The 12,656-nt window shown below is 35.7% G+C and overlaps 1 protein-coding gene across 1 annotated transcript in view; it reads left to right on the top strand.

Annotated features, from left to right (window-relative positions):
• snap91a (synaptosome associated protein 91a) overlaps positions 1-12,656 on the top strand; it is a 46,077-nt gene that overhangs the window by 18,924 nt on the left and 14,497 nt on the right. The window contains exons 3-12 of the mRNA XM_079624870.1: positions 2,908-2,983; positions 3,215-3,317; positions 4,510-4,603; positions 4,902-5,013; positions 5,135-5,241; positions 5,339-5,380; positions 9,530-9,591; positions 10,393-10,405; positions 12,241-12,362; positions 12,452-12,534. Of these exons, the coding sequence (XP_079480996.1) occupies positions 2,908-2,983; positions 3,215-3,317; positions 4,510-4,603; positions 4,902-5,013; positions 5,135-5,241; positions 5,339-5,380; positions 9,530-9,591; positions 10,393-10,405; positions 12,241-12,362; positions 12,452-12,534 (814 nt within the window). The remainder of the gene's footprint in view (positions 1-2,907; positions 2,984-3,214; positions 3,318-4,509; positions 4,604-4,901; positions 5,014-5,134; positions 5,242-5,338; positions 5,381-9,529; positions 9,592-10,392; positions 10,406-12,240; positions 12,363-12,451; positions 12,535-12,656) is intronic.

Here is a 12,656-nt window from a genome sequence, read left to right as displayed (position 1 = left end):
ATTTAATGTATGACAGTAAATAAATAAAAGTTTTTGTGTTTTTTTCTGAAGTGTATGTAAATATCTGGTTTCAACGGTACATACACTGTGTTTTTTTACTTCTGCAACTGTCCAAATCTCTGGTGAAACCACATTAACGGTTTTCGTTCACACATCCCCGTGGACACACTTTTGAACAGCACACCTTTCCTGGCTTCCACCTCCAACAGCAAAACATCCTGTTCATTATCCGTTGAGGTCTTTGTTCTTTTCTCTTTTTTTTGCTCTTTTGCTTCAGTGACTATATACAATACTTCTCTATAAGATTCTCTGGATATGCGGAAAACTCTTATATGGAGCTGGTTTGGGCGTGTATTATGTAAATCACTAACCTCAGGCACAGGGTCACTCAGTTACAATATATGGAATTCATCAACATTAGAACAAGGTTTAGAACAAATGCAAAAGAAGCTCACAAAAGCTTTCCGCCCAATTCACACCACACGTGCATGACGTGCTGTGAATTGGGCGGAAAGCTTTTGTGAGAAGTTCAAATGTCATTATAAATACGAATAATGTACGCAATTAATAGTGAATGAGACCCACTGTCGAAAAGTTTAGGGTCAGTAAGATTATTTTAATATTTTATGGGTGTTTTCTTTTCTTTTTTTAAATATTCCTCTTATGCTCACCAAGGTAGCATTTATTTGATAAAAAATATAGTAAAAACAGTCATGGTGAATTATTATATTTAAAAAATCAAATGTTTTCTATTTGAATATATTTTAAAATGTCATTTATTTATTTAATGGCAATGCTGAATTTCCATCTTTCTAATATGCTGATTTTTGCTGGATTTTAGATAACTAAAATCTACATTTATTTGAAATAGAAATCTTTTGTAACCATGTGTAAAAGTCTTTACTGTCACTTTTGATCCTTTCCGAATAAATTTATTAATTTCCTTTTTTTTCTTTTTTTTTCTTACTGACCCCAAACTTTTGAACAGTTTTTTGTTCATCTTGTAATAACACTTTCGTTTTGAGTAAGAGAGGTAAACAAATATGAATCTTAGGCTAAAAGTGATGGTCTTCTCATGTGCATGTTGTAAATATATATGTAAATATATTGTGTAAAGTTATGCAGTGTTGATTACTTCTACAAGCATTGCCTTTCATTCTGCTGAATAAGCAATGAGGACAAATATTGTATGTCATAACAATAATATATAGTAGATGAGCTCACTTTCCATTATTTTAATTAGAGAGAGCCATTCAATTATGAATGCGACCTGCCAGACTGCTTTGTCTGAGGAGACAGATATGCTGCTTCATAATCTTCCCCTAATGTTTAATTCGTTATTGTGGATATCAACTCAAGGAGAGACAGAGGTGCAGCTGGATAGTCAGAGAGGATAGTCACACTCTGGAAGAAAAAATTAAACATGGTATGTGTTCTAATACATCAGGCTATGTGCTTCTACAGGTCACATATACAAGGGAAGTATTTACCTTGACACATGGATATTCGAACTTGTTAGTAATCGGACCTAACTGATTAAAAGTGTGAGGTACTTTATGGCCCTGTCCCAAATGACTCACTTCATATGCACTTACGGTCTTGTGGGCTTACAGTGGCTGCCGCGTACGTGTGTCCGTTAAGGCAATGGGACCGTAGGGTGTGCCATTTTAGGTTTCAGAAGGGTGCTCGCGAGTGCCCCCGACAGTCAAAGCGACGTTACGTCACGAAAGTGCGGACACGTAGGAAGACCGCAAGTGTTTAGGCTGCCATTTCGGACAGGGCCATTTAGCTTGATCTCCCCAAAAGCTTCTGTATTGATCAGCTGACACATCAGTTAAACTCTAACTGGCAGAACTGAAAAGGCACAGCCCACAGAGATGATGGATTGCTGGGTTTGGTTTGATTTATGTTTTAGTTAAAATCATAATATTTGAACCCTCCAAAAATCACTTTGAAAAGGTCACCCATAAATCAATAACATAATATATACCTTTACCTTCATAGCATTATACTAGAATTCATGAACCAAACATGGAATAAATCAGTTTCTTTCATTAGTGTTTTTGTCTTGTTTTCTAGCAAAAAATATCTAATCAATAGTTGAGATTGATAAATAATAAGGCTTGTCTGTAGAGAAGATGTATATCTTAAACTAAGCATATGTTTCTTACCTTTTGGGCAAATAGGTTTATGACTTTTAAAACAAGTAAAAAAACCTAATTCAAGATATGTTCTCTGAAATTTAAATACAAACAAGTAATAATCATATTTTTACTTATTGTTGCTAGAAAACAAGACAAAAAAATTTTTTTATTTCCAGTTAAGTATTCACACTGTTCATGGAATCATACAGTATCTTTTTTCTAATTATTTTGATTAGTGAATATTTTCCATTTCATTTCATTTTCGTGACTCATTACTGTTTTCCATAGACTTGTTTGCCTACTGTTATTCATCAAATGTGTCGAGCTGCATAAATTTGTTTGTAAATGAAGGCTGTATACCCTGCTCATATGCAGCGAGTGTGCTAGTCTTTCTTGATAAAGCCTCTGCTATTATTTCCATTTTTCCATTCGCTCCCACTCAAAGCTTTAATGTGAGTTTTGAGTGATTAATCATGGGATGATTATATCGGTTTGGTAGCAATGAATTCTGTTTCTTCACTGAACTGCAGTTTTCAAACGCAGTTCTGCATTACATATGCATCTCTCTGTATCTCTGTCAATTGGACCTTTTTTTATTAATTCTGGGAAGTATTGAAATTGTAGTCTTGGGTGTTCCAAAAAGCAGACTTGAATTACAATTCCATGTGTGCTAATATATATATATATATATATATATTTATTTATTTATTATTATTATTATTATTATTATTATTATTATTATATTCTTCTTTTTTTTCTCCAGAGGTTCATCCAGTACCTGGCCTCCAGGAACACCCTATTCAATCTTAGCAATTTTTTGGACAAAACTGGCTCTCATGGTAAGTAATATTTCATTCAGTGACAGCAGCTACCAGTCAAAATCTTTTTGTGTGATATTAAATCACTATAAAAAGTGATGTGAGCTATAATTAATTGCACTACTCTTAAACAAACACATTTTGACAGTTCTTATTTAATCAACTTTGTTGCGATCCCCACTACTTACATTTGAATTTGCCCATAAATCAAAATGATCAGCCCGTTGTATTTATAAAGGCTTGTACTTTCAGGTTATGACATGTCAACGTTTATAAGACGTTACAGCAGGTATCTGAACGAGAAGGCGTTTGCATACAGACAGATGGCTTTCGACTTTGGCCGAGTGAAGAAAGGGTAAATGAATCTTCTGCTACATGCGCAGTAACAGATTTGAGTGGGATGCTGTGAAATCAAGGACAACCTCAAGTCCCAGAAAAGAGCTTTGTGATGCTGCTGTAGAAAAGTAGTTATTGTGGTTACTCACGAGGTTTGGAGAGCCTTGCTCTCTTGGAACTATCTCTTGTGTGTGTGTGTGTGTGTGTGTGTGTGTGTGTGTGTGTGTGTGTGTGTGTGTGTGTGTGTGTGTGTGTGTGTGTGTGTGTGTGTGTGTGTGTGTGTGTGTGTGTGTGTGTGTGTGTGTGTGTGTGTGTGTGTGTGTGTGTTATACTGTATGTGATCAAGGTCTCATTTGCAGACATGACACAATGAAGAAGCTACAACATATAAATTGTCTGACATCCCAAACACATTGGCAGCACACATCTGATTATTAGAGACAAAAAATTGCATTTTTAATTAATTCTCTTAGAAATGTGTATTAATGTACCCTGAATATGAACATACTGTATCTATTAGACCATATTTTACTTTTCTATATTATAATATTATACTTATTATATATGGTTAGACGACACAACCTATTCATGACTTTTTCATCAAACTTTTATTTTAGGTTCAAATGTATGTGAATGTATGAATAAACATTTATATTTTAGCTGCTGTAGTCACTTTTTCAAAAAAAAAAATAACAACACCTAATTTTCATATGGTATGACAAATACATTTTTACAGGTTCATACCATGATATGTCAAATTTCCAAATGTATTTCATGTCAACTATCCATGTTTTTTTTTTTTTTTTCATGAAAGCATACAAAACCAATTACAAAAAAATCTGAAAAATTCCAATGTTGAACTAATATCTTCTTTGTAACATTCATGGCAGCTAGCCAAAATTTCCAGTCCTTCTCACTCAGAGGAAGTTGAGAATTATCATTCAACAATAAAAGAACAGGATGCTTGGGAAAAAGTATTCTAGTGACATTGTACAAAAAAAAACATCCCACAAATTTTGTACATCTGGACAGTCCCAAACGCATGTACATCAATGTGCCTGTGTTCCATGGCCTACAAAAATCCTAGTAAGGGTGGGGCTGATCTTAACATGTAACCCAATAATTGTTGTTTTACCTGATTCTGGATTATGTTCACTTATAAATGACATGTTCTTTACCACCAAATCCATGTGAATGTGTGTGTTTCTCAGTGCTGATGGTGTGATGAGAACAATGTCTCCAGACAAACTCTTGAAAGGCATGCCCACGCTGCAGGGTCAGATCGATGCTCTGCTGGAGTTTGACGTGAGTCTGCTTACTGTCACCATCACTGGCTGTATTAACACCCGATGCTGTTACACAGGGTTCAAACTCGACTAGCATCACGCCTAGTTAGGAAAAACTTTTGCAAGATACAAATCTGTGACATACTGTCATTTTAATGGTGTTTTTACAATTTGAAATATAATACAGTCTGAATTTTATGTTCACTGAAGCTATTTCCCTGTAAGGTAGCTGGTAAATTTTGACAGCTGGTGAATAAATATATTCACAGCTTGTACTGGAAATGATCATTTTTTATTCTCTTCCTTTATTGTTTCAGGTTCATCCAAAAGATCTTGTAAACGGGGTGATCAATGCCACCTTCCTGTTGCTCTTCAAGGATCTGATCAAGTTGTACGCCTGCTACAATGATGGCATCATTAATCTTTTAGGCAAGTCTTTGTTTTTAAAGTTTAGTGATAATATTTTTCAGATTGCAAAGACGGCATATTGACAGTTTGCAAGATTTGACGCATCTATGTTACTTAATATAATTTCCTTGTTCATTTTTAGAGAAATTTTTCCAGATGAAGAAAGGACAATGCAAAGAGGCATTGGAAATCTATAAAAGATTCTTGACACGAATGACCAGAGTCTCAGAGTTTCTCAAAATTGCTGAGGTAAACCATGCATTTTTTGTAATTATAAAATGCTCAGTGAAACTTGCATTAGTGGTTCATAGGTTATGTCATATAATCTCTCCTTTTTGTCCAACAGCAAGTGGGAATTGACAAAAACGATATTCCTGAACTGACGCAGGTAAGGCTCTCCTTCATTCCATTCCTCATGATGCCAACACTCTCCACGTCGGTACTAACAGTGCACGTCAGTGTTGTGGTGTTGTTTTAATGTGTTGCATGTGTCTTAGCCTTCAAATCTGAGAAATCCCAGCAGTTTTAGACAATTGAGAGGTTGTTGACCTTTCCTCACCATTGGGCCAGTCATAAACATCCATGCGCTACATATTTGTCAGAAGGGTGCGTGTCCCGTGGATCCTTCCTGTCCTGTGCCCCCCGGCTGATTGACAGATTCTGTACCTGTCTTCTTATTTCAGCGGTGCAGATTGATCACACAGGCTGAGAGAGTGAGTAGCGTGTGGTGCTTTCCACTTTGGGAAATCCTACAGCTTAGGAGAGAGCAAAAAAACAATCCTCATTAGCGCTCATTAAATAAACTGCACACTAAATCTCATTTCAGAGTGAACTTGGATGCGACTGAAGGATCATGAGCGCAGTAGCAGCAATGCTTGCTGTCTGAGACAAGAACATAAGCTACAGCCACATTTGCATCCCAGCAAAGCTGAAGAATCGCCAAGAATAGAGTTTCCACAATCATTAAGACCCATTTAATATGTTGAACAAAACTATTTGCCTAAAAACTATTTAAAGACGTCTGGCATCTTTTGAGAATTTCAGTAAATTTCTCTCCAACGGATTATTGCCTCCCTTTTAGATGAGCAAAATATGAAAATAACTGGCGCTTTCCATGAATATGGAGCACTTTGGTGTCCTCAGACTTTTTAAAAACATTTAAAGCACAAATAGCTTGTTTTTCTGTTGTAAAAGCTATTATGATTTTTGCCTTTTGTGTGCTAACTTTTTTCAAAATGTTTCCTTGTATTAAAAAAAAAAAAAAGTGCTTTCTTTAAATTTGTGACACCCAAGATGTATTATTTGGACATTATTATTATTATTTTATATATATATATATATATATATATATATATATATATATATATATATATATATATATATATATATATATATATATATATATATATAAACTAACAAATACTATTTTCAAATCAATAGAAATGTATGTTCATCACTACAAAGCAAAGCCCCTAGAGAGTGACGGCTTAATTTAGACTAAATATGCATGCAAATTTGTTACTCCTTGTGCTTCTATTTTAAATTTGTATGTTTATTTAACATTTATTGCTCAATGTTTTATATATATTATTAGAAAATATCTGCCCATAAAATACCCACCTCCTGTCGCCTTTCCATTTATTGAAAATAACAAAAACTGACTTAATTTATAAAGTTTCAGTCACCTGTTTTGTGCTCTATTCATGGAATACACCAAATTCAAGCTTTTAAAGCTTGCAAACAGAAGGTTCTGCCGTTGTGGAAGCTCTGTTATGAAATGATGAGAGTTTTTCATACTAGCAGAAACAAGGAGGCTTGCTCTGAAAGCATGCTGCGAGTGATGTCAGGGCAGGATGGTTGCCTTTAGATACTCTGGATCAGCGGCGGAGTTCAGGACGTGCTGGCGGGAGACGTGCATGACTGCCTGGGTTCTGGATTTGGCAGTGGTTGTAATTGGGTTTTGGCCTGGGATGCACAGCTGTGTAGCTCAAGAAATTTGATTACATTTAACAGGGTGTAGTAATGTTCTCACAATTTATTTCTAGATATTCCCTTAGACCCTATTTAAAGGACTCAAGTGTACTGAAATCTTTTGATAGCTGCATTTTGCAAGTTTGTTGTATCCTTAAGTGATCAGTTGTGCATGCAATCCCGATCTACCAAACAGAATTAATAAAGTGCTATTTGTTTGTTTTTTAGCTGCTTTTAGTGTAATGAAGTTGAGTTTAAATTCAGAAAAGCCCGTTCCTCTTCATTAAATTCTGTCTTGATGCAACCCTTCCCACTCACACTATAATTAGAAATCAAAAGAAACATTTAAAAACCCATTTTTCAGCTTTGAATTTTTCAGTTAATTTGTGTCACAACAAAAAAAAGCTCTCATGTCTTACAGGAGCTAAAGAGACACAACGCATACATTGTGTTTAACACACTGTTTAAGGATAGCTGTTATCTGCTCGGTATAGAGCACAGGGTAATTAATGGATTAATTATGTGAATTAATCTCCATTATTCCTTTGTAAATATGTATGACATTGTGTGTAGCTGTGTTTGTGTGTGTATGACAGAGAGAATGGGGAAAGTAGGTGAGAGATGTTGAGGGTATGCTTGAGGTTAGTGTATTGTGCCAACACTTCAGCTCAAACCCCAATTCTCAGGGGTACTTCTCAAGCCTACTTTTCTAATCCGTCTGCTAGGACCCCAGTGTAATTGTCTGAGAGTGCTGCCATGAAGGATTCGTTTAGCTGCCACTGCTTGAATTGTTGTAGGAATTATCATACACTATTTTGATGAACAGCAATAGGTCATGTACATGTATATTACTTACACTTCTGAATACTCTATTCTGATTGGTCAAATGGCATCTAGCTGTCATATGTTGTGCTGTAAAACAGGTTAATTTACTTCAAGAAATAATATGTTTAGATAAGTTGTCCGAGTGCTATTGGTTCATTATGATTAGCCGTGTTTCCATCCACCTGTTTTATTGTGAAGTTTGGGAAATTTCTTAAAAAACGGTAGATGGAAATACCAAGATGCGCATAATTTCAAAAAATGTGCATAATTGCTCTCAATTGAGGCGGATATTTTTTTATCCGATGAGAAGACTTGCACATACACTACAATGGAAACATATTTTCTGAAACTCAACAAAAAACTCTCTCGACTTTGCGTCGACAGTGGATGAGATTGAATAACTGGACTAACCAGCGGACCAATTTCATTGCACAGCATCTCAAATGTTGGTTTGGTCATTCTGAAATTCCTAAGCCAAAGTCTGTCATCAGAATGATTTGGTATTTGTATAATGACCACCCAGAACTGTCTCACAGGATTGCGTTTCCAAACACCAGGCATCCTCCTCTGAACGCGAAATAACATGACAGCATTTATTACGTTTTGTCTGTGCTCTCTGAAAGTCGCAAATCATTTATGATGTATGAAAAAAGAGCCTCGGGGAAGCGTCCGACTGCAGAAACTTCCATTTTAAGTTCCCAGGAAGTGACGATTTTGTTCTCCTGAGTCCTGACCACTTGGGATGGAAACACTGCTTTATTCGCAATGCTTTATGTGATCCAATTTTGAGCCCAGTTTTGCGCACAAGTTCAATTTGTTACTTTGGATGGAAATATAGCTATTGTAACATTTTTCTGTGTGTTTTAACATTCTGATTGCTGTTTATGCATCAAATACAGTAATACATTTGTTGTTAGTTTGCATTATTATTATTTTGTACAGACATTACAAAATGATGTATTATGTGAACAGCTACTGACATACAGCACGGTCACCAGATCAGACAAGGCACCCCACTCTATCTGTACATGATAGGTAGTTGAATTTATGATACTAATAATGGTATTTTTCCAGGCCTGATCAAATATTTAATTTTCAAGATTTGTGAATTGTAAAGGGATTGTGGCATAATAAGTCATGCATGTAGGTTAGATGTGTGTATCTTGACTAGACTTAGACAATCTATAGATGCTCTGTGGTATTATGGCCCATATCATATTACCAAGGCTTTTTATTTACGGTAGCTCTTATTCATGAATTAACCACAAAAATGGACCAGATTATATATTATTTTAAGATTTGTTTGGCCTATTTAGCTGTAACTGCATGACATTTTTACCCATGAGATACACCCACCTGCGATTATGTGGCATGTCTAACCAATAATGTGCTCTGAATGTCTCTGTTGTGCCTGAATGCATGAGTGAGCATGCTGCAGTGCATTGTGGGCCCCACTGGGACCATGAACTAAACTAAAGCATTGTGCTCTGCATCCAAACCAGCGGGGAGAATTCTTTACTTACTTAATTAAGTCTATTAACTTACATAAACGTATCGTTTATTGTGTTACAATATAAACTATAATTATATAAGTTATAGCAATTTTCTAGTATATTTTGTCATCTGCTTGTCTTCATTCACTGTTAGCAGGTTGACTTTGTCTTTTTGTGTTTTGTAGTCTGAATGATTGTGTCCTTGGTGGTAGGTCACTTTAACAATGCGTTGTTTTGTGGCTTTGTAGGCCCCTGAGAGTCTTCTGGAATCTCTGGAGACACATCTCAACACACTCGAGGGGAAGAAAGTGTAAGTGCTTAAAGTCTTCTGAATAATATGAAGCAATAAAACAAAAGAAGTCTATCTTCTTTATCTCGAACGGATGAAGCTTTTCTACTGCTGATAAAATCGATACTTTTATTACAAACGGTAATACTGTCCCTCCTTTCCTTGTGTTAACAGTGATGAGTGAGTATTTCTACAGAATGTTTGCCAGAATTCACTTGTACCGTAAACATAATTATATTTTTGTACTGTAATGGTGATGTTGTCGTCATTGTGGTGTGCACAGTTCTATAGACTGATGGTTGAACTTTAGTTTCAAGTTTCAGCATTTCAAAATGCTAAAGTTCCCTCTCTCTATAGAATTAATAATTTTTTTGTCCTGCAGAGCTTTTTAATCAATTTCACTCTGTACAAGGCTGAACCGGACTGAACTTAACACACTAACAGTGCAAGCCTAGAATTGATCGATTGCTCAATATGAATTGATCGATTTTGTGTTTGGTAGTCTTCATTTTAGTGTCATGCAACTTGTATGGTAACTGAATACCCCGTATTCCCCCAGTGCATGCCAGCTGTTGATATTATATGAATTTAAAATAAATATTATAATTTTTGGATTGGATTTATTTTGTTTCCTACAAAAAAAATCGAAATGAGTAGTAGGACAATAAGACTATTTGTCATTAATGCATAATGCCTGTTTGCTGTTTGAAATGATTCCTCATATCATGATTTACAATTCCATCATTTAACTTTTTGAGTATAATGTTTTGTCAAAGTTATTTCAAAAGCCATTCTCACATTATTTACGTTTCCTACCACTAGGTCACCTACTAAGGTGAGTAATGTGAAACTTTTTTACAATTGAATTATGCAGTATGACACTATCGTTCAAAAGTTTTGGGTCAGTCTCTTATGCTAGCCAAGGCTGCATTTAATCGACGAAATACAGTAAAACAGTAATATTGTGAAATATTATTACCATTTAAATGAATCAAAACAATCTGTTTTCTATTTCTGTGATTTATTTCTGAGATTGAAAAGCATAATTGTCTTCAGTTTCACTAATTCTTATTATTTTCTATGTAGAAAATGGTTGTGCTGCCTAATATTGTTGTATAATCTGTGATGCACATTCTTTCAGGATTCTGTGATGAAAAGAAAGTTAAAAAGAACAGTGTTTTTTAATGGAATTTATTTTTTGGTATCAATGTAAAAGTCTTTACAGTCATTTTTGATCAATTAAATCCATCGCTGCTGAGTAAAAAAATATTCATGGCTGCGTTTCCCGATAACGTTGTCTCTTAGCTCGCTACGAAGACTCTTAAAGTATAACTTAACTAAAGGTATACCATTTCTAGGCGTTTTCCCCGAACCATACCTTAGGAAGCTGCTTAAGATATACCTTCTTACGTGCGATACCAGGTGCTGTCCGTGGCGATGCTGCTGAAGTGGTTGAAATCGATGTCTCGACAATCAATTATTAACTTGTGCAGGGGCTGTTTCTCCATCATGTAGGAAAGTGGAGTTCTTTATGAAAGAAGCACTTCAGAAATAGTTGAAATTGCATTTATTAGGACTCATGGGATATTATAACGAATAATCCAAACTATAATAGCCTAACCTACATATTTAAAAATTGTATCATATATTGATGCCAAAACGGTCGGCCCATTTCATATGTTTACGTGCTTTCTTCTCTTTCCCATTTTTGTTCGCTGAGGTGGAGCTGCGATTAAATATTGTTCTTGTAAATACTTTCTAGCATTTCAGTAATAAAAGTGTACATCGTACGTGCGGTGTCTGACAGTGATCAAAAAGGATTTAAACAGTGAAGTTTGAAGTGATCTCTTCTTGTAAACTTAGAGATGTGGATTAGGACGGCAATTAAATCACCACGCGACCTTGGTGTTTGTCAAAAAACAGTATAATTTGGCCGGAGATTTTTACGCAGGTGGTGGGAGAAAAACACTGACATTCTAGATTCGGACTGCAATAAAATCACAGACTAACCCCTGTAAATGTTAAAAATACCTTACGACCCCATGAAAAACAGATAGCGTCCGAATAGGGCTAAACTGACAGTATGCTTTCACCGGCCTTTGAAAGGGCTCCGCAGACGGAGACAAGAGCAAACTCCCCACCACAATCATTCCCTTTAGACTAGCCTTTAATGGTTTGCCAGCTGATGTACCTTTAGATAATATAATTAACTAAATTATAATATTATAATTAACAATCTAACAACATTCAGTGTAATGACAATTGTATTCTTTGCATGAAACACTTGGATTAGCCTAATTGAACACTGTCTGGGTGTATTAAAACTTTAGAATTATATTCGTATATAGACCTGCAACAGTGATAAGGTAAAGCTTAGAGTGGTCCAGACCAACCTTCCGAACGTATGACTTACAGAAGGTACACTTAACTAAGAACGTTTCGGGAAACACGTATTAACGATAAGGTACAGCTTAAGGTGTAACTTAAGAACGACGTAGCGTTAAGGTTTCGGGAAACGCAGCCCATATCTTTACAAAAAAAATTGTACTGACCCTAAACTTTTGAACAGTACCGTATATAATTCTATATAATACTAAAGTATTATAAAACATAATTTGTCTTACTGTCTATTTATTAAAATAAATGGTAAATCCAATATGCCACATATAGAAAGGATCACCAACAAATAATGGAACGCCTGCTGGTACCCCTGCCAAAAGCGCTGATCCCACTTCTGCAGCAGCCGCAGTAACTGACAGCATTGCAGCAGCACCAGCTACAACCACCATCAAGTCAGTTGTCTTATTATAATAAAACACAACCATCTGTGACATGTCCTACTGTATATGCATTACTCTCTCTTGTCTTTTCCTCTCTGTAGTAGCGGCTTTAATGATCTTGTGGATTTTGATCTGTTGGCTCCAACCGCAGGGGCTTCGGCGGCTCCCACAGCATCATGGGGAGGTGAGCTGATGTCATTTCATTTTGCTGCTATAAACCATAATCACCTGCGATAACCACTGTACTGAAGAGTGTTGTGGTTGTTGTTGTTTTTATGACATTCTTTGAGATTGTTTTATCAGGGC

Source organism: Phoxinus phoxinus (genome assembly GCF_949152265.1).
Source record: "Phoxinus phoxinus genome assembly, chromosome: 10".
NCBI classification, from domain to species: domain Eukaryota; kingdom Metazoa; phylum Chordata; class Actinopteri; order Cypriniformes; family Leuciscidae; genus Phoxinus; species Phoxinus phoxinus.
Note: the sequence above shows the minus strand (reverse complement) of the source record. Positions and strands in the feature narration are given on the sequence as shown.